The 22,623-nt window shown below is 45.4% G+C and overlaps 4 protein-coding genes across 4 annotated transcripts; 2 read left to right on the plus strand and 2 right to left on the minus strand.

The window, feature by feature from the left end:
* Window positions 1–466: 466 nt before the first annotated feature.
* LOC134656026 (uncharacterized) lies at window positions 467–1,414 on the minus strand. The gene has a single exon (XM_063511542.1). It carries the CDS (start codon window positions 1,412–1,414, stop codon window positions 467–469), a length of 948 nt encoding a protein of 315 aa, XP_063367612.1.
* A 2,452-nt stretch (window positions 1,415–3,866) lies between these two features.
* Window positions 3,867–6,497, plus strand: LOC134656027 (centrosomal protein of 162 kDa-like). The gene has a single exon (XM_063511543.1). The coding sequence runs from the start codon at window positions 3,867–3,869 to the stop codon at window positions 6,495–6,497; it is 2,631 nt and encodes an 876-aa protein (XP_063367613.1).
* Window positions 6,498–15,334: 8,837 nt separating this feature from the next.
* On the plus strand, window positions 15,335–19,600 carry LOC134656030 (uncharacterized). Its single transcript, XM_063511545.1, has 3 exons — window positions 15,335–15,412; window positions 16,990–17,166; window positions 18,155–19,600. Exons 1-3 carry the CDS (start codon window positions 15,335–15,337, stop codon window positions 18,626–18,628), a joined length of 729 nt encoding a protein of 242 aa, XP_063367615.1. The 3' UTR covers window positions 18,629–19,600.
* On the minus strand, window positions 19,441–22,438 carry LOC134656031 (putative nuclease HARBI1). The gene is made up of 2 exons (XM_063511546.1): window positions 21,310–22,438; window positions 19,441–19,535 (listed from the first exon to the last, which is right to left on the minus strand). The coding sequence occupies exons 1-2, from the start codon at window positions 22,436–22,438 to the stop codon at window positions 19,441–19,443; spliced, it is 1,224 nt and encodes a 407-aa protein (XP_063367616.1).
* Window positions 22,439–22,623: the final 185 nt, after the last annotated feature.

The raw sequence follows: 22,623 nt of genomic DNA on the forward strand, positions 1-22,623 counted from the left end.
AGGACCGCTTTCCACGACCTCTCGTCGGCAACCATAGCCTTAACTACGGCTGGCAAGGAGAGGTCGTTCCCCACCACTGCCGCGAGTTCGCGGCGCTGCCCCTCCCAGGCTGGAGGTCCGTGGAACCTTTTTTTTTTTTTTTTTTTTTTTTTTTTTTTTTACGAGGGGAAATGCGTTTCGCATACTCCCGCCCCCCGGGGGGGGTTCGGGAGTTATGTGGGACTCTCCTCCCTTAGGGGGAGGCCTACCCACTAAAACCCCTCGGTGTACCCTCGCTCCGCCTGAGGTAGGGCTAAGGGAACGCTTGGCGCTTACCTCGGCCCTGCCATGTGCGTGTCGCCCTTGCGGGCTCGGCTATTGCGGCTTTTGCCACTGTCCCTCCCATGTGTGCACTTTTTGCGCCTTATCCGCCTCGGGACACTCTCGTCAGGCAGGAGACCCCCCGATCTCCTGCCCGAGGTCCCAGTTAGGGCGGCAAGCGGCGGTCATACGCGGCCCGCCTCCGCCCGGTCCTTTTTCGGCGGATAGGGAGCGAGAGGGGATCGTCCTCTCGCTCTCTCTCCGCCGCCTCCTTTAGGGACATGACAGCGTCGCAGAACGCGACGACCGCCTCCCAGGTGCCTCTGTTGCGGACCATCGCACTGGCTATTGCCGGCAGCGATAGGTCCGCTCCAAGAACCGCAGCCATCTCCGATCTCGGTTCATCCCACGCAGGGCATACGGCGCGGGTGTGATGCGCCGTGTCCTCCTCACCTCTGTCACAGTGCTTGCACACCGCTGTGTCCTCTCGTCGTGCCACTCGCCACAGGTACCTACCAAAGCAACCGTGCCCAGTAAGTACCTGTGTCAAGTGGTACGTCATTGGCCCGAAGTCGCGCTTCAACCAGTCCCTAAGGACTGGGCGTACTGCGCCCACCACCTCGCGGCTTGCGCTCGGGGCTTCTAGCCTTTCATCCCACCTCCGGAGAAGGTCATCCTTGGCCTCCTCCCTCCAAAGCTTGATCTCCTCCGGAAGTGGACGATTTCCCGCCGCCCGCTCTTCCGCAACTTGCCAATACACCGCCGCCAGGACCCCAGCCTCCAGGTCCCATGGTGGGCTGCCGGCCAGCAACGTCGCCGCCTCAAAGGAGACCGTCCTGTACGCTCGTATCGCTCTTGTGGCTATAACCCGTTGGGGTCTGCGCAACAGGGCCACGTTCCGAGCGTTCAGGGATTCTGCCCATATTGGGGCCCCATAGAGTGCCATGGAGCGCACAACACCCTGATAAAGGCGGCGGCATGTGCTGCCCGGTCCCCCGGTGTTCGGGAGCAGTCCCCCGAGTGCTCCGGCTGCGGCCAGCAGTTTTGGCGCCTTCCGCGCAAAGTGCTCAGTGAAGCTCCACCGACCGTCGAGGACAATGCCTAGGTACCGCATCGTCGACTCGACGGCGATGGAGGTTCCCCCGACCACTATTTCCAGCCCAGGAGGCGGTGCGTTTCGAGGCCCGTGAAAACAGAGAGCCTCGGACTTGTTGAGGGCCACTTCGAGTCCCAAGGCCCTAATGCGACTCACCACGTGAGCTACCCCTGCTGTGCCGAGCAGGACGGCCTGCCTGTGGGTGCTCCCCTTTGCGGTGACGAGAGTGTCGTCAGCGTAACACGGTACGTTGACGCCCCGCAGGTTGGTACCGCGAAGCACCCAGTCGTACCCGATGTTCCACAGGAGTGGTCCGAGGACTGACCCCTGTGGGACACCGCACGTGACCGTCCTGCTTGCCCATCCAGCTTGAGTCGGGTATGTGATGGCCCGGTCTCTGAAGTAGTCCTCGACTACTATTCTGAGATAGTGGGGCACACCGTGGTACTTCAGTGCCTCCTTGACAGTCTCAAAGGGCAAAGTGTTGAAGGCATTCGCTATGTCTAGCGACACTGCCAACAGCACTCCACCCCGTGAGACTGCCCCATCGGCGAGGACCCTCAACCGCGCTATGGCATCAATGGTCGACCTTTCCCGCCGAAAGCCGTACTGGCACTCGTGCAAGTCGGGTCCTACCTCCCCGAGGTGTCTGACGAGACGGGCCGCGAGCACTCGCTCAAGGAGCTTGCCCATCTCGTCAAGCAAGACTATGGGGCGATAGGCCGACGGCGACTCAGCCGGGCGCCCGTCCTTCTGAAGAAGGACGAGCTTACCGGTCTTCCAGCTTCGCGGGAACCGACCTTGTTGGAGACATGCGTGGAAAAGGGCCCTCACTCTCTCCTCCAGCTCACCAAGCGCGAGCACCACGACACGTCCGGGCACACCGTCAAGTCCGGGGGCGCTGTCTTTCAGCCGGAGCCTTAACACCGCTGCCCCGAGTTCCCCCTCTGTGACAGGAGGTATGTCCTCCTCTGCCGCAGTGCTGGTAGCGTTCCCACCCATCGCTGGCGGATGCCATACACCTCTTTCAGGGAACAGACCAGTAAGGATTCGTCCTAAGAGGTCCGGCTCAAGGCTGCTGGTTAGCGGAGGGGCCCAAGGCCGGAGTTTTGCCCTTACAGTTTTGTAAGGGCGTCCCCATGGGTCCCGGTCCAGCGTCTCCAGCCACTCCTTCCACGCCGCTTCCCTAGCCTGTGCGATGCCTGCCTGCAGGGCGTGGCATTTGGCTCGGTAGGCGGCGTAGAGCTCATCCTCCCTGGCAGGATCGCGTATCCTTCTCCGTCTGCTCCTGGTGTATTGGCGGCGCGCAGCTGTGCATCCGCTTCGTGCCTCGCGAAGCTCCTCGCGCCACCAGTAAAGCCGGCGCCGCGGCGGAGTCGCCTTAGGTCCGTGGAACCTAACCTAACCTAACCTAACCTAACCCAGTCGCGCGCCATCAGTGGAGCAGAGCGGTCGCGTCCACTGGTAGCTCCTGAAATCTTGCGCCTTTTTGCGACTTTGCGCCATTGCGCTCCGAAGTGCGCCATCGCGCTCCCAGTCGCTCCTTTGCGCTCCGTGCGCCAAAGTGCGTCGCCGCGTTCCGACGGCACCATCGTGCTCCGAGTTGCGCCGCTGCGCTCCGTGACGCGCCGTCGCGCCCAAACGCGCCTGTGCCATTGAGCGCCAAAGTGCGCCATCGTGCTCCAAGTAGCGCCGCTGCGCTCCGAGACGCGCCGTTGCGCCCAAACGCGCCGTTGTGCCGTGGAGCTCCAGGGAGCGCCATCGTGCTCCGAGTTGCTCCGTTGTGCGCCGAGACGCGCCATTGAGCCCAAACGCGCCGTTGTGCCGTGGAGCTCCAGGGGGCGCCATCGTGCTCCGAGTTGCTCCGTTGTGCGCCGAGACGCGCCATTGCGCCCAGTTGCGCCCAGTTGCGACAGTGCGCCGTCGCGCTCCGGGGTGCGCCATCGCGCTCCCAGTGTTCCTCTGCGCTCCGTGCGCCAGCTGTGGCGGTGAGCAGTCGCGCTCCAACGTGTGCCAACGTGCTCCAATTTGCGCCGTTACGCGCCGAGACGCGCCGTTGCGCCCAACTGCAGCAGGGCGCCTTCACGCTCCAGAGTGTGCCATCGCGCTCCGATTGGCGCCACCTGCTCAAACTCGCGCCGGTGTGAACCCCATCGCTGCGCCTTCTTGCGACGAGACGAACCAGCACCAGTTCAGCGATACGAGGGAAAACAGACACTTCGGAAGGACTACAAGATCCAGAAAGCACTACTATAGATTAGTTTAGTTGTTAAGCACTTGATATTATTAAGTTACTACATTAAGAATTGCATGCCATATATAGACACTGCCTCAAATTAGTTTTGCTACTTATTAGTCTACTCACTGCAAAACCAAAATGTCAGCAAAAAACATGAACAATAAAGACAGAAAAAGCCTGGCACAATCCGGGCCAGGTAACGCGCCAGCGGCAAGGACAAGTAGGGGTACCATGGGCACGCAACCTAGAGCCAGACTGCAGGGGCCTGGAGCAGGACGCCTGGCGGAACCCAGGCAACAGCAGCTGGGGCTGGGGCAGCGTGCACGTACACCTAACACACCTACCACACCGACACAAGAAGCCGCAAAAATACACGACAAAAACCCCTCCAAAAGCAACATCGCTCTGGATGGGGACCCCCCCGCAAATGAAGACCAGATATCGCAAACCAACTTAGAAACCGGGGGCTGTCACTCCAAACCAAACGAGCTAGAGCCCAAAGAAGAAGGATCCAAGAGTGAGGGACGGCTCGAGCCGGAGGAAAACTTCGGCGAGAACCACTCATTTACACACTCTGAAGCGGAAGATTTAACATACGAAAGCACCCAAAATAACACGGAAAAAGAGCCAGACATAAGTAAGGAGTCAGAGGAATGGCAAGTAGACACACAGGACTCCAAAAAACGACTAAATAGCGTTATGATAGGATCAACAGAAGTAAAATACGGACAAAATACAATAGCGGTAAGATCGAGCTCACCGCTACAGGACGGGGAGGGATTTATGTCTGTAGAGGCAAGCGGATACATGAAAAAGATAGTATCAATAGCGGCAGATATAGTCACTAAAAAACCCCAACCAACAACACAGGACGCACCAACTAACTCCAAAACCATAGCAACATCACCTTACGAGGGAAACAGCAGCCCGGCTATGGACAGATTATCCTTTGGCCAAGGGGGCATTGCAGATGCACCACGAGAAGCTATGATAGCTCTGGAGGAGGCCAAAGAAGCACTGGAGAGTCGAGCTGCTGGAAACCTAAAGAAAGAGGTAAGACAGATGGTCGTGGACCGTCTCTACAAGATACAAGGCCTTGTATTCAAAGTCTCGGAATCAAGACATAGATTGGGAGCGGAGTTAGAAAGAGAAAAGGCCCTCAGAGCAAGGGAAGTGGCCAGACTCCAACGAATACACGCCGAGGAACTGAAAAAGATAACTGAGCAATACCACACCCTGAAGGAAGACATAACAAACATCAGAGAGGAGTCGGACTCGACGAGGAAAGTAATAGAACACGACGTAGTTCGTCCGCTAGACTTGCTGGCAAAAGAACAGGTGACAACTATTAAGGAGTTCCTGACAGCCTCTAAGAGAGAAACCGGCACTCCGTCAGAAACAGGGCCAACTCATATGAACGAAGAGATGAGAGAACTGAATAGAGAGGTCAAGGAACTAAGGAGGGTAATAGCAGATAGCGCACCCATGGCAGCTGAGAGGCTCGCTAGGGAAGTCACATCTCTAAGGGAAATACTACAAAGTCAAGCCAATGAGCAACCAAAAATCTCCCAGATACTAGAAGAAATAAAGGAGATAAAGTTGACAGGAGAGAGCAATAAACAGATTCTAGTCCCTGAGATGAAGAGCCTCAAGGAGATGATCGCGCACACAAGAAGCGAAGCCCCAAGAAATACCGAACCAAACTCCCAGGTAACACCAAGCCTAGACCTGATACTCCGCACGGAAGTTAGGGAACCTATACGCGAGCTTAGGGAAGAGGTAGGTACACTACGCAGTTCTGCCCCCTTTATGGAAATCCGCGAACAACTCCGGAGCCTGAAGGAGGCGACAGAAGAAGCCCAAATCCTGGGGGGAGCCAATAAAACCCCCCCCCAGGATCAGGAACACAAAAACAAACTCTTGGAAGAAATAGAAGGTCTACGACATGAGATAGCGTCGTACAGCATGACAAAGATGTCGGACCAAAAGCTGCCGACAGACGAGGAAGACGAGAGTAATGATCCCTGGACGAAGGCAGAATCGAGGAAGAAGGCCAGGAAGGAAAAAAGGAGGAGAACGAATAAGGAAAGCTCGCACAGCCCTCCACCCAAGCCTAAGTTTCCGCTGACTATCGAGTCAAAAGATCCCAAAGACACTAGCACCACGGTCATAGACAGGGTTAAAGATAGCGTAGATGTCTCGGTGCTGGGGATAGGGGTGGAATACTTCAGAGGCATAAAGAAGCAGAAAGCGGCCATAGGGTTAACTAGCGAGGCGGACCGCGAAGCGCTGAAGGCTGCCATCACTGAAAAATGCCCAGACCTCAAAACCATCACGACTGAACTCAGGAAACCCCTCCTACGACTAGTGGGAGTAGTCAAAGGCCTCGCAGACGACCAAATACCAGGGGCCATTGTCAGACAAAATTCAGCACTCCTAGGCGATAAAGAGAGGGCAGAAACGCGAATGCGTGTACTGAGGAGGACGCGATCAAGGAAACCGGAGGTCTCAAACATTATAATTGAGGTCGACACTGATATCTGGACATGTCTAAAGGACAGGAAGGTGAGGCTGGGATACCAGGTCGTGCCGGCGTATGACCAATCGCCAGTCATACAATGCTACGCCTGCCTCCGTTTTGGGCACTTTGCGAGGGACTGTACGCACCCACAGGCCTGCGGCTACTGTGCGGGACAGCACGACACAAAGGAGTGCCAGAGAAGGGAGGAGCCCCCTAAATGCGTGAACTGCGGAAAGCAGGGCAGGAAACCAGAGGAACCAGAACACCCGGCCTACAGCTCTGAATGCCCTGAGTGGAGGAAGTGGGATCGATTGGCGAGATCCCAAGTCAGGTATTGCTGAGGGCGACATGGCAGGACAAAACATGGCACAACAAGCTACACGAGTCAAACCGATCATAGTGATGCAGGTGAACCTAGGCAGAGGCTACGCCGCCACAAAGGAATGCTTGAGGGAAGCAGAAGCCACGGGAGTGGGCGTGCTGCTGCTGCAAGAGCCATACGTGGGGTCAAAGGGCTACGTGACAACCACACATAGAGTCGTGCAACGAGCCCAGGGGGAAGGACCGGTTAAGGCAGCGGTGGTAATCCTGGACCCGACGCTAGACGTAGTGATTAACCAAGAACATGTGACAAAAAATATAGCAACAGTAAAGATCACATATGGCTCACTATCGGTAGCAATTATAAGTGTATACTTTGAGGGGGATCGCCCGATACAGCCATACCTGAGCCAGATAAAGGATATAGTGGACGCCACAAGGGGAACCGGAGTGATACTCGGTGGGGACGTCAACGCATCAAGCCACTGGTGGGGATGTGGAACCCAGGATAGCAGAGGGGCAGACATCGTCGACCTGTGCTCGGAGTGCAGCTTGAATATTCTAAACCAAGGGTCAACCCCCACCTTCTACACCCACAGAGGGGACAGGCTGTACTCGAGCATAGTGGACGTCACGGTGTGTTCTGACCGGTGGCTGGATAAGGTAAGGGAGTGGAGAGTGATACAAGAGGACACAGGCCTCACCGATCACAGACGAATAAGGTTCAGCCTATCAAGGGGGGATGGAAGAACGCAAAGGTCTGGAAAAACAACAAGGAAATACGACACGAGCAAGGCAGAATGGAAAGAGTTCTCGGAGTCCCTAAGGCGGCAGCTTGAACAAAGGGACATAACCATTGAAAAGATAGAGAGCATAAAAACACCCGAGAGCCTTGAAACTGCAACTGTGGAACTGATGGAGGCCATCCAAGACGCTTGCATTAACACAGTGCCAATGAAAGGCGAAAACACTAAGCCAAAGAGTACACCGTGGTGGACTGAGGAGCTGGGAAGCATGAAAACCAGGGTTAAGACCCTGAGGAGAAGAATAGCGAAAGCTAATCCGGCACGGAGAGAGGCTGTTCACGCGGAGTACGCGGAGGCCAGAGAAGAATACAGAAAAAGGATTGAGGAGAGCATAACGTCAAACTGGAAGAACTTCTGTTCCCAACAGAAGCGCGAAGCGCTCTGGAAAACATCCTACCGGGTCATTAAAAAGTGCATGACAGAGGATACCAGCATGGAGTGCCTCCTCAAATCCCCGGAGGACGGAAGCATCCTCAGTGAGCTGCAGTCGGCGCAGCTCCTCACAAACACTTTTTTCCCCCGGGACGACCATACCGCGGACCAGGCATGGCATAAGGTGATTAGAGAGGAGGCCAACGTGATCCGGAGGGCCGCAAAAACCCCCCCGCTGGGAGCAGAATTTGTGCCATTTACCGGAGAAGAGGCGGCTCAGGTTCTGGAGGGAATGAACCCCAGCAAGGCGCCCGGATCAGACGGATTGACATCAGACATATGCCACAGGGCATTCCTCACCAGCCCCACGGTCCTCGCTATATTCAACCAGTGCCTCAGGCTGCTATACTTTCCAAAATGCTGGAAGGAGGCCTATATTAGGGTCATTCCGAAACCCTCAAAGGAAGATTATGGGGTACCAAAATCCTATCGCTCCATAGGCCTACTCCCGGTAATGGGAAAATTACTTGAGAAAATGATATTTAATAGACTGACGTGGGAGCTAGCACAGGGGAAAGGCTTAAACCCCAGACAATACGGCTTCACGGCACAAAAGAGTACGGAGGACGCATTGTATGATGTTGTCACCTATGCGAAGGAGGGAATCAAAAAGAAAATGATAACAGCCTTAGTCTCCCTGGATATTGAGGGCGCGTTCGACGGAGCTTGGTGGCCCATCATATTGAAAGAACTAGACACTCATTGCAGGGACCGTTGGATAGTAGGCATCATCTCCAGCTACCTAGAGGACAGGAACGTGACCCTCAATTACCTCGGAGAGACGGTCAGGCGGAAAACTGAAAGAGGCTGCATCCAAGGATCGATAGGGGGACCGCTGCTCTGGAACCTGCAGCTGGACCCCCTACTGCGGGAGGCCGAGGGGGGGATCGCCCAGCTGCAGGCTTTTGCAGATGACATCGTAATAATGGCTATGGCAAACACGACCGAAGAACTTAACAAAACGGTCAACGACGCGCTAGAAATGGTCGCGAGATGGGGCATGAAACATAAGCTTCGTTTCGCCCCACATAAGACACAAGCGATCATTATAACACGCAAACTTAAATACGCCACGCCATCGTTCCGAATGATGTCTACACAAATTGCCCTGGACAACAAGCTGAAGCTTCTGGGCCTCACAATCGATGGAAATCTGGGGTTCGGGCTCCACCTGGAAAATGCTTCCATCAAGGCGCTCAACCTATATAAGGTTGTGAGCAGAATGGCCAAAACTCGGTGGGGACTAAATTCAGAGATCCTAAAGACTATATATTACACGGTGGTTGAGCCTACGATGCTCTATGCTGCCGGAGCCTGGGGGAGTATTGCGAGCAGGGCATATGCCAGGAAAAAACTAGATAGGATCACCAGAGTATTCGGCATTAAAATTGCCAAAGCCCACCGCACAGTTTCCACTGTATCGGCAGCAATCCTGGCACAGATAATACCGCTGGACCTCAGGCTGCAGGAGCAACTGGAGCTCTATGAGGTGAAGAGAGGGAAGCCTCTCCCGGAGATACCGGAAGGGAAACTGCAGTCTAGGGTCCATCCGTCGACCCTCCCGCATCCGGCTGCGAGGAGCCGACCTAACTTTGGCTTCATAAACGCAGAGGAGGACATAAATGCAGGGCCTTCCCAAGTAGACACCTGGAGGTGCTACACGGATGGCAGCAAAATCCAAGGGAGGGTTGGGGGAGCACTCACTTGGTGGTCGGGGGGTGAGGAGCGGGACTGCAAGAGTTTTAGGTTGGCGGACCACTGCTCGGTGTACCAGGCAGAGATGATGGCACTGTACCAAGCCACAAAAATGGCGAAGGACATGGGCTACCGAACGGCTATTTACAGCGACTCGAGATCCTCCCTCCAGGCGGTTAGTGACCCTAGCTCCCAAAACCCCATTGCCGTTGAAATCAGGGCTAATCTAGAGGAGGCCTTATCTTGGGGTAACCCGATAAGCCTATTTTGGATAAAGGCGCACGCCGGCCTGGCGGGTAACGAGAGGGCGGACGAGCTGGCAAAGGCCGCGGCCCTTGACCTGGGGAGCGCTCCGGTCTACAGCAGGTTCCCTCTCTCCTTCGCAAAGAGAACAATGAGAGCAAGAACTATCGAAAAATGGCAAAGCCGATACGAGGAAACCGACAGAGCCTCGGGTACGAAGCTATTTTTCAAGGATGTCCGAGCAGCGAAGAAAATAATGGAAAGACTGGGAAACAGGAACACAATAGCTCAGCTACTGACAGGACATGGGGGTTTCAAGCAATATCTCCATAAGTATAAGTTGAGAGACGACCCCTATTGCTCCTGTGACGGGCAGACTGAGGAAACCATAACCCACATAATCACAGAATGCCCAAGGTTTGGTCCAGAGCGGTATGACTGCGAAAGCGAAATAGGGATCAACATCAGAGAAGAAAACTTTGTGAGGCTATTGGAGGACGACAGGGCCCGAAAACCGTTCGCTGCTTTCGCGGAAAACGTGATAAGGAGAGCGGCGAGATCCAACGGTGCCACGGCAGTCTGAACTGATTGTAGGGTAGGGCGGAATGGGGGGCCCGCTTGGCACATGGCGGCATCCCCGCCGGTGGCGGGCCAGGGGAAAGCGCACAGGCCGCTCTCCAATGACCAGCTACCGGCACGGAAAAGGCGGCCATGGGCGGAGTGGGCGACAAAGAGTTCTGCCCACCATGCGGATACCGAACATGCGGATACGGAATGGGAACCACAAAAGGTGCGCTCCATTATGCTCCATTATGCTCCTCCGGCTAAAGGAGCTCCAAAAGGCTCCAAAAGGCTCCAAAGCACTCCAATGCGCTCCATTGCACAAATGCGTCCCTAAGCGCTCATGGGTGCTCCAAAAAGCTCCGCTGTTTCTCCTGGGGCTCCAAAAGGCTCCGCTGCGCCTAAATGCTCCGCTGCTCCAAACTGCGCATCTAGAGTGCGCCCTCGTGCTCCAAAGTGCCTATGGTACCATAATATTGTATAAAACATTGTATAAAATATTGAAGAAAATTTTTTATTATTGTTATTACTTACTGCGCCTAAATGCTCCGCTGCTCCAAACTGCGCATTAAATAAAATATGTAGATGTAATAATAAAATAATAATATCGTATTAAATTGTATTAAATCATATTAAATAGTAAATTTATAAAATTGTAAACTGCATTAAATTGATAAATGTACAAAATTGCAAATTGTAATAAACTCTAAATCGAACTAAATTGTAAAGTGTATTAAACTGCAAATTGTATAATAATGTAAATTGTATTAAACATTGTATTAAATATTATAGCAAATTTTTCAATTCATGTCAATACTTATTGTAGTAATAAGTATTGACATAATTAAATAATATATATTGAAGTAATAATAAAATAATAATATCGTATTAAATTGTATTAAATCATATTATATTGTAAGGCGTATTAAATTGTAAAATTATAAAACTGTACACCGTACTAAATTGTTAAAAGTATAAAATTGTAAATAATAAATCGAATTAAATTGTAAAGTATACTAAATTGTATAATATTGTAGATTGTATTAAAGTCTTAAACGTATAAAATTGTATTAAATAGTAAATTGAATTAAATTTTTTAAAGTGTATTAAATTGTAAATTGTATAATAATGTAAATTGTATTAAATATTATAGTAAATTTTTCAATTCATGTCAATACTTATTGTAGTAATAAGTATTGACATAATTAAATAATATATATTGAAGTAATAATAAAATAATAATATCGTATTAAATTGTATTAAATCATATTATATTGTAAGGCGTAATAAATTGTAAATTTATAAAATTGTAAACCGGACTAAATTGTTAAAAGTATAAAATTGTAAATACTAAATCGAATTAAATTGTAAAGTATACTAAATTGTATAATATTGTAGATTGTATTGAATTTTTAAACGTATAAAATTGTGTTAAATAGTAAATTGAATTAAAATTTTAAAGTGTATTAAATTGTAAATTGTATAATATTGTAAATTGTATTAAATATATAGAATAGAAAATAAAAGATAGAAAAGAAAGAAAGATAGAATGGAAAAGAACAGAGACAAATGCTGGAAAAGAAACACTAGCAATAAAATAACAGAGGAGGGAGGAGGGAAAAAAAAAAAAAAAAAAAAAAAAAACCTAACCTAACCTAACCTAACCTAAATGACAGATTAAAACAAACGATAACTTACTTAAAACAATACAAAACTGGAATCCACATTAAAATGTATGTATATCTAAAGACCATACGGTATGTATCATTCTATAGGGAAACGTTCAGTATACTTATAACGGTATAAGTTTTAAAGATGGCAATAATCATGCATCTAAAACAAAACTCCAGAGCATAGACAAGCAACTAGTGGACTTTATATAGAGTCAATTCTATGCAATAGGTTGAGATACAATGTGATATGCAATAAAGATTATGAGTTTAATTTAGTAACTCTTACACCGACTGGTAATATACAGCTGTGTGCAATATTTGCCCATTATTTTCAATCGAAGTTTTAGGGTCATTCTCTGATAATATGTCTTAGTCTAATTGCCACGACTCTTTTCATATATTTAGTATGGGTCCTGGCAATTATACAGCAGACATATTTTTTGAGAATTACCCTTTACATTCATTCATGATAATCATGATCCAAGTAGTAAATATGAAACTTTTTTTATGGGACGATCTTCCTCGCAGAGTATATGTAACAATGGTCAATCATTCGGACTTTGTTATCGATTTTTGACCGACTACTTGGTTTGTTTGCTTGCTTTAGTCTCTGGTGACATTGCTGAAATTATTTCCTCTAGTCAGGTACTCTAGGATAAATACATACTTAGCTAGGTATCATATTGCACACTACCGTAGACCACAAATTTCTATGGAAATACGACTTATATGACGCCGCCACTTTTAGGTGATGAAAAGTCAGGTGAGAAAGTCAGTTACCTAGCTTTGTCGGATTATATTATTGCGACTATAAAAATATTTTAATCAGGCTACCACGGATGGACACATACATTAGAACAGGCCAGGCTATAGGTCTACCACTTGTCTCAGGCGATTGCGGAGAAGTTGCCCATTAATTTTCTAGTAGAAAATAACTGAGATAATAATAATAGACTCCAAGTAGTTAATATATTACCTATGTTAATTACTTAACACAATACGTTACATATACTCCATGCAGCAAACCTGTCCGTACCATAATAACTCTTAATAATCCGTCTCAGTCAATCGGCAGACCTATAAAATGTTTCACCGGCAGGCTGAAACCTGATGGGTCTACCGTAGTGTCATCGAATTTTGGCCAACGCCAAGACGGCCCGGGGATATCTGTTGGTACAATGCTGGGTTAAAACCCCGGGAATATGACAAAACGTTCAGAGTAAAATGATAAAAGTTAAGCTGAAGGGTAACTAGGCGGAAAACTTGAAGAACTTGATGGTTTACAGAACATTTAATCCAATTCGTAAGAGAAATTAAGCCGTGAGCCGTGGTAAAATGCCGGGATAACGCTAGGAAGAAGAAGAGGAAATGTAAGAGAAATTAAATTAAGAATACAGCAAGTATACAAATTTTAGTGCCATTAACTGCGTTCATTCATGGCTTAACAGTTGATAAACCTTAAAGCCAAAAATGAAAGAACTAGCACGTGATTAATTGCTAGGATGAGAACTGCATGCATGAACTATGAAGAAGGACTAAATGTCCTTCCTTTTTTGGGGATACAAGGTTACTCAAGAAGACAAACTACTTAAATAGGTGAAGAATAAACGCTTTTCGTATTCCCTTATGAGGAATTGGGGGATAGAAGTCAGGGAATCTTAGCTTCAGTGGCAGACTTGCCTTGGATATCACCAGGCGTCATTGGTGACAAGCCGTCCCGAACCGCGGGGAAGATCTGACGAACAATACCGGGCGGTCTAACTGTACCCAGAAGAATAGAAGAATGTGTGAAACTGAGTGAATATTGGTAAAGAACCTGATGAGCTCTGACTGAATGGAATCCACAACACAGTTAGAGTTAGACCAAGACAAGTCTGCAACTATTTTGATAGCACACGTAGTGCAAGTGTTATTTTATACGTCATACGTCTATGACGTATGACGTTATATTCTTATGACGTATAAATAACACCTGCACTGCGTGTGCTATCAAAATCGTTGCAGGCTTGTCTTGGTCTAACTCTAGCTTAGCAGTTATTTCATACAATTTCTTTTTGACGCATGGAGAACCTATACACCTCCAAATCTTATTAGTATTTTCTATGACTTTGGGGACCTTTTATATCTCTTGAATGTATAATTTACCATAGAAACTTATACATCTCCGTAACATTATAAGAGTATTAGATACTTTCATGTTGACTTGTACTTTAAAGCGCGATGTGTTTAAGTAACTTCTAACTGTCACTTTCCTGGAAAAATGTATGGGGTTTGATTTGACATTGACCGTCAGTCTTGTGACAATTGGTAATCGGCCGCTAATGGTAGGTAGCAGGTGTATTATGGATGTGCAACCACGGATCCACGTAATAAAATAACTGTCACACTAAAACCGCAGGATGGAAAGTGATGGACACATGACGCTGGGTGAGAATACGTTTGTGCCATACGCCACTTACATTGGTTTACAGGAGAGCGAAACGAAGCAAAAAATAATAATTTCTCGAAACGTTTTACATTTAGGAAATATTGAACTTATTTGTCATTTAGGCACATATGATTACTGTTTATAGTACGTACTATACAAATATTGTGAATATAGTGATAATCATGAAATAAAAGCACTTTTATTATTACCATGGACGCGATTCTACGTGCACATCGCCTAAATAGCCTAAAATTAAAATGTCTAAGTTTTAATCATATTTTAGACGGCGGATTTAACAAGTGCTATTCCAGAACGTCAAGCTGACTAAATTTAGCCAGATTTTAGACGGATTCTAAAATTTCTAAGTTGAATTGAGTGTGTTGCCACTTTAAAAAAATAAGTGAACGAATGAATGAATGATATCTGTATAAAAACTGTAAAATCGTATTTTCTTTTGGGTGAAATATGATAATTTAATGAATTTTATTCCATTACATATATTTAACACTAGTGTACACACCTTAGACCACTAAAACGTTACTTTTTAATTATGTAATTAAAAATAATTAATCAAATTTTAATAGGCAACATTTAAAAAAATCTGCTGTCAAGTACGAAGAAGTTTGTAAACTTGTTTGTATTCCAATTTGTTTGGTTTTGTTTGTGGAAAACGTGGAAAATGTCGGTGTCGCGAAAGCGGAGCAATAAAACGCAACAGGAGGTGCTCGTAGAGCATCTCCATGCTAACTTGATGTTAGCAAGAGGTAAGCATGTTTATTTACTAATATGATGTGACATAAGGTGAAAACAATTTGAGATGAAGAAATGAATTCCTCTTTTCTTCATCTCAAATTGTGTCTCGAGTTCGTTCTAGCCGTCGACTCTAGAGCCGTTACCGGCGTTCTGCGTTCGTGTTCCATGGGACCTGAATGTAACGCCAACGCAGAACTCCGGTTACCACTTTCGAGAATGGAGAAGTTTAGGTACCGTACAAATATCGCCACAGCACCGTAACGACAATGCCTTACCGCATCCACTGCGCTGAAACTGAAGCTGCTAAAATAATCAGACCCACGAAAACAGCTGCAAATTCTGTTGTAAGAGCCTTGGAAGATCAACTTACTATAATTTGTAGGAGTAGGCAAGACCAATCTGTATATCAAATTATTGGAAATGTTACTTGTGTAGTGATGGACACCTTTGCACCTGGTACAAATCCCACTGGTCTATTTGACTAGGCTTATATTGGTTTAGTTGTAATGTTAATGATAATGACCTTGTTATAATCAACTACCTGTGTCATGAAGTTTTTTTTTTATTGTATGTATTTGTGTATGGGTAAAATGTGTATCTTTTCAGGAAATACGGCTAGCCCCAAAGTGGCAGCATTTTAGGCGGCCCTAACTGTTACTCTTAATAGTCACGGATGTCGAAGGACAGTGGCGGAGTGGCAGAGTGTAAGTACTGTTGGAATCAAAATAAAATAAATAAATATTAGGGGATTTTTTTACACAAATCAATCTAGTCCCTGTCCCTAAGTAAGCTCAATAAGGCTTGTGTTATGGGTACTAGGTGATGATATATTTAATAGATATATACTTAAATACATAGAAAACTACCAAGTCTCAGGAACAAATGTTTCTGCTCACTACAGAAACAAATGCCCTTACCGGGATTCGAATCTTGGACCTCTAGCTTCATTAGCAGTGTCACTACCAACTAGGCTAAACAGGCCGAGCAGCCAATGGTTTTTCAATTTAAGCTTGATTTTAGCGTGCACCTAGGCACAAGTACATGTTACATGGGAGCAATATTAAATGTGTCAGTTGTCTTAAGGTCATGTGATAAATTGTATCGGCTTCTGAATAATATGAACAGATGAGAATTATCTCTCTAATGCTTCAAGATCCCACACAAGAGGGTTAGAGGTAGAACCAGTGTAAATAACAAAGCAAAGTTTAGTTTGTTTTACTATCTAAGACTATATCATGTTTTTGCAGCTGTTGGTACTCCTAAATATAAATAACAAATAAAAAATAAATTCTTTTGAATTTGTGTTTGAAGATATTAAATTATACTATTTGCCTATTAACATCTAGAGCCCAAAACACAAGCATCATGTGATGGGTAATTTAAATGAAGTGAAAAAGAAATGTTGGTTTATATTGGTAACGCTGGAACTTTCTTGAAGTTTGAAACTTGGCTGAATTCACCTTGCCTTATGAACATAGAGCTATATCCTCATTTTTATATAAAACAAAATTCTTGACTGAAATGAAGTTTTGTACATGCAATTGATTGATTTGCTATATTTTTTATTATACAATCTAAACATAAATATCAGGGGGTAAATCAAATTTAAAAATATGTATCTGTGTGCTCATAAGATCTTGCCATTAAGGCCATCGCATACTTTTTAATTAATTACATTCGCTAATTCCGCGTCAATATTTTCGATTAAGACTGTACACAAAGTTTCATAAAAATCTAGCATACTTATTGCCTATTACTTAAAATTGAGAATGAAACTATGTTTGTATGGAGGGGAGAGGCGAGCTTATGGGGGATAATTTATTAACATAAAAAGGTTGCCTGAGTTCATATACTTCCAGAAGCACAGAAAACATTCTACATATTTCAAATTACATGTCGTAAAATTCCTTTATAATTGCAGATTTGGTCGCAGTGGACACAGAAGGTCAAATCTAAGTACAGAAAATACAGAGATCAAACGGAGGGCACTGGTGGAGGTCCTGCATTAGTCCGCCCACTGACAGACACAGAACTTAAGGTTTTGGAGGTCGTAGGAACAGCTGCAGTGGATGGATTTACCAATCTGGAGACTCCACTAGTAAGTCACCTTTTTTTAGGGTTCCGTACCCAAAGGGTAAAACGGGACCCTATTACTAAGACTTCGCTGTCCGTCCGTCCGTCCGTCCGTCCGTAGACAGTTGAAATTTTCACAGATTATGTACCTATTTCTGTTGCCGCTATAACAACAAATACTAAAAACAGAATAAAATAAAGATTTAAATGGGGCTCCCATACAACAAACGTGATTTTTGACCAAAGTTAAGCAACGTCGGGCGGGGTCAGTACTTGGATGGGTGACCGTTTTTTTTTTTTGCTTTTTTTGTTTTTTTTTTTTGCATTGTGGTGCGGAACCCTTCGTGCGCGAGTCCGACTCGCACTTGTTTTAAATAATAAGATGTAGGTCCTGATTTTAACTTGGATTGTAGCACCTCAAATGGTTAATAAAGCTTAGGATCTTAGGATATACAATTATGATGGCAATAACCTCCACCTCTTGGTAGACTCAGTAAGGGTCAGCACCCATTTTATAACAAAAGAATGACATCCATCCACCCATCACCTACAGAACCTTAGGCTTCCCAACACTATACGCCAAATACATCCATCCGTTCTGGCACGATACGGTGCGCGCCTCTGGCGCAGCTAGTAATAGCCAGTTACGCGGGCGAAAACTGAATTACAGTTTCACTTGTACGCGATTAAGTCCCAGTGGATAATTTTCATATTTTTTCTTATAAAGAAACTGTTAAGTGGCTTTTTGGATTTTCTACGAGATACATTCAGCCAAAGGTAAATTAAACATGTGTATCTGTGTAAGTGTGTGTCTGTCTGCGCCATCATAGCTCCTAAACGGATGAACAGATTTGAGTGTGGTTTTTTTTAATCGAAAGTCTTGATCGCGGAGATGGTTCTTAGCCATGTTTTTGAGACATTAAACTTTGAAATAAAAATGTCGAGGTTTTTCTACTTCTTTAAGTATACGAGTAAATAAAGTATAAATTTATGCACTTGTCACTTTGTTTTAGGTTGGTTCTGTTGAAATTTCAACACCGGCACCAGTTGATGAACAACCACCAGTTGCTGCCCAGCTGCCAATTGCTATCCAGCCATCAGTCGCTGACCACCCACCAGGTGCTGTCCAGCCACCAATTGCTGTCCAGCCATCATCTGCTGCTGTTCAACCTCCATCATCTTCAGCCCAATTGCGGAGTTCTCATAGGCCAGAACGTACTCTTCCTCGCTCATTTATTACCTCGTCGCAACGACGACAGCGGAAAAGACCTTCGCGGCCCAAACCAGCAGAATTACTGCAAGGGTCATTAGACCGGAATCATGAATTATTCCGGTCTACAATAACACAGGCAGCAGAGACCTTAGCCACTGCCATCAGAGTAGCAGGGGAGGCCATTTCCTCGGCTATTAGGAACCATGGTGGTTTACAGAACAATGATGGTGGTGGGCAGTCGGTAGAATATTTAGACGAAGATCTATTAGAGTAACAGTAAGAGCCATCCAATTTGTTGTTTCTTTAGTAAGTTAGCGATATTTATTGTTATTTTTTGTATGAAAATATTTGACCCCTCCCCTTATTCGGGCTTCTCTTCGCTCCAACTTTTCATACAAACATAGTTCTTATTTGAAGACGAGCCAACAAGTCATTAAATGTTTGTACACATATTTCTAAAGGGAATATTCCTTTGCTTTGCTAGCTTTTGCTAAAATTGGAGGTTGTCAATCTACATATCTAAGCTTAATGATTTTTGTTCAAAATGTATTCTCCGTTTAGTTTGAAACAACATATCTTTACAAAATTTTGACAAACCACATGTACTCGTTTTTAGAATATATCTACAAATCTTTATTGACTTTGATGGTCTGTTTTCAATTGAGAACGACGTACTTTTACGTTCGTATGTAAAGTGAAGCGGAAAACTAGCGTTTACTTGCAAAACTAGTGACATTTTGATTTACCAACAACAAGCGGAATAGAGTTGCAATTTTGCAAGTACGGTCGACCAAATTGATTTCTGGGCCACTTCGTACCTTGTCACAGTGAAAATCAATTTGAAGCTGTTAGAGATCTCTTATTATTATCACTGTGACAACGTACGAAGTGGCCCAGAAATCAAATTTATCTATTTAAATTGTTATGTTTGAAACATTTTATCTATAAATGAAAATAGTAGGCCATTCTATTTTCTAAAATCATTATAGATTGCATGGAGCGGAATTTTAGTTGTCAGTTTGGGGTTCTTAGGAGGTAAACAACCTAAGAGTACCCGACCCTGAGAGGTCAGCTTGACCCCTAAATTCATGATGTAAGCTTGAAAAGCACAGAGCGCGGCACAGCGTCGTTGCGTGGCGGAGACGGTTTTTTGGTGAAGCCAACGCGGTCCGGGGGACGTCCTATCAAAAAATGAAGCAGTAATGACAGTCGATAGTTTCGGAAAGATCAAAAATGCAAAACCGCCTCCGCGCCGCACCGTTCCGCGCCTGCTCTGTGCGTTTCGACCTGTAGGCTGCAGTAATGATTTGTTAATACTTAGTAATTTTATTTTGTATATTGATAATTTGTTTTATTTGTAAGGAAGCGATATTTCATTTTAATTTTATTGTAATCTTTTCTTTTCAACGCTCTGTCAAATACAAATAGGTGGCACTCACACGCCATGACATCAAAATATCAAACACGTCGCAGTGACCGATATATCCGTCGTTGGCGTTGAACCGATGGTGCGGATATATACGTCGTTGGCGCCCAAATGGTTAAACTACAACCGTGGCAAACAAGCCCACGTGGACGATTCTGATTTCAAAAACAATCACGAGCGCGCTGCTTACCCTTTTTAACCCCCGACGCAAAAACGACGGGGTGTTATAAGTTTGACGTGTCTGTGTGCGTAAATGTGTATGTGTCCTTGTGGCATCGTAGCTCCCAAACGGATGATCCGATTTTAATGCGGTTTTTTTTTGTTTGAAAGGTATATCAGTCGAGAGTGTTCTTAGCTATGTTTGGTGGAAATCGGTTCAGGTCATCAGGTCGTTTGTTATTTTTGGTCGGGGGTTTTTTAAATTTTAAATTTAGGTTAGGTTATTGATATGAGAATTCGTTATATTGACAGCTAGAGACAAATGCAGGTACCCCAATCTCAAAACAACGTAGTTCCGGAAGCTCTGGAGACCCCTGGAAGTCTGTAATGTGTGCACTAGTGCCACTCGTAAATAACTGTGATTTAAATTTAACGTTAGATATTGAAACGAGGGGAGGCCTACGTCCAGCAGTGGACGTCCATCAGCTGATATGATGATGATGATTTAAATAACTAACCAACTCAGGAAAGTTGGTAAGCCCCTGACATTTTCATTTCAAAGAACAACATTTTCCTCAAAAACGGCTGGACCGATTTGATAATGATAAAACATGTCTAAGAACCATTGCTCTACAATACAGACATTTATTATTTTCCAGTTGCTTAAGCATTATTGAGAGGCTTGCTCAGATAAATATTTAAAATAATCTGTTTAGATATAAGTATTTGTACCTTACTACGTACATTTATGTTTGAAACCTTGGAAATGCTCATAATGAACTCGACGGTATAGACTGATAGCAGTACTTTTACCTATATACTGCTATCAGAATGAAATATCGCTCCGCAAATGGGTCTAAATTTCCCAAAAAAAACCTGTTTCCAGTATAGAATGTAGAACATTTTGTCAGCTTTCAAATATTTTTCTAGGCATATCCTAATAAGCGAAAAACAATAACTTGATTTGCCTTAAGGCTCATTTTAATTTACACAGAGATGGCAAGATTTATTTCAAAATATTACTTAAACTATAAGTTATGAAGGAATGTACCAAACTGTAATTGTAATAAGTAATAAAAGACTATGATAGTGTTAACTTTGTTTTTAATACATAAATATTAGAAAGCATTTTTTTACGCAAGTCGAACTAGTCTCATAGTAAGCTCAATGAGGCTTGTAGTGGGTACTAGATGATGATATATTATAGACATGTATACATAGAAAACATCCAAGTCTCAGGAACAAATGTTTTCTCTCCTCCAGCTTCATAGGCAGCGTCACTACCAACTAGGCTAAACAGGCCGACAAATCAAATAAAAAAAACAGTTGATGTTTTAATCAATTAAAAAATCTATTAATTAAAAATGCACGTCGTCCACGGGCTTCATTAAAAAAATTGACATCATTCTCTGGTTGTTGTGGGAGATCTTCAGGATCATTCTGTTCTTCATCATCCTCCTCTACTTCACTTAGATCTGTGATGTCTTCGTCACTCTCAGAATCGTCACTGCTGTCTGAATCATGATTAATTTCTAATTCATTAATCATATTATAAATTGTGCAGCATGATATTATAATTTTGGCAGCTTTTTCTGGACTGTAATGCAGCGTTCGGTGGCGATGAAGGCATCTAAATTTGTTTTTTAATACTCCAAAGCACATCTCTATGACCCCTCTCGCCTGTGCATGGCACCTATTAAATCTTGCCTCTGGTGACTCGGCAACTGGGTCAGGATGAGGTGTCATCAGCCACGGGAGAAGTGGGTAGCCTTTGTCCCCAAGAAGCCACTCCATCGCTTGGTTCTGAAGATACTGCCCTTCGAGGTGCTGGTGCACATTGCTGCTCCTCCAAACAGCAGCATCATGGGTTGAACCCGGAAAGTTAGGGTTTACGCTAGTGATCCGACCTGTGGCATCGCACACCACTTGACAATTTATACTATAAAACCCTTTTCTGTTGTAGAAAATATTACCCGGGGCTATAGGGTGGTTATTTGGGGGTTTGTGTATAGGGATGTGACTCCCATCTACCGCACCCAATGTATATGGCATTCCAAAATTGTCCTGGAACTCCCGCATTGCCCTGTCTTTCTCCAGTCTGGTCACTGGGAATTTGATCCACTGTGGGGTCAACCTTTCTATAATAACAGGACACACATCTGCCAGACTGCGGCTTATTGTTGGCTGACTTTGAGCTAGTATATTAATTTCTCCCACAGCAGTCTGGTAGCTGCCATGGGCAAAAAAGTTCAGTGCACTTAGGACCTTTAAATGTGGTGGCACCGTCCCCGCTCGTAGCGCATCGCCTTCACACAGAGTGTCCACTACGTGACGGCCCATGGCCCGCGACAGCCTAAACAATTTACGGAACTTCCGCTCGGACCGGTCAAATGGGTTAGACCCGTCTCGCAACCTCTTCAAATACATTTTTTCACCCTCGCCCTCGCCATACTCCCTCTCTTCGGCCACCACAGCAGCTATGACGTATTCTTCATCCATTTCGAACAAGAAATTCTGCAAAACTTGACTTTTTTGTGTTATCGTATTTTAAACGGGACTATTTTATTCGCCGCTAAAATTAGTCAGTTTAGCTTGACGTTTCTATGTTTTTGTTTAAAAAAGACATGTACTGAATAGCATTTAAGCAGCTAAACCTAAATTGAATAGACCGCCTAAATTAAGAA

The sequence above is a fragment of the Cydia amplana genome, chromosome 17 (genome assembly GCF_948474715.1).
Source record: "Cydia amplana chromosome 17, ilCydAmpl1.1, whole genome shotgun sequence".
Lineage (NCBI taxonomy): Eukaryota > Metazoa > Arthropoda > Insecta > Lepidoptera > Tortricidae > Cydia > Cydia amplana.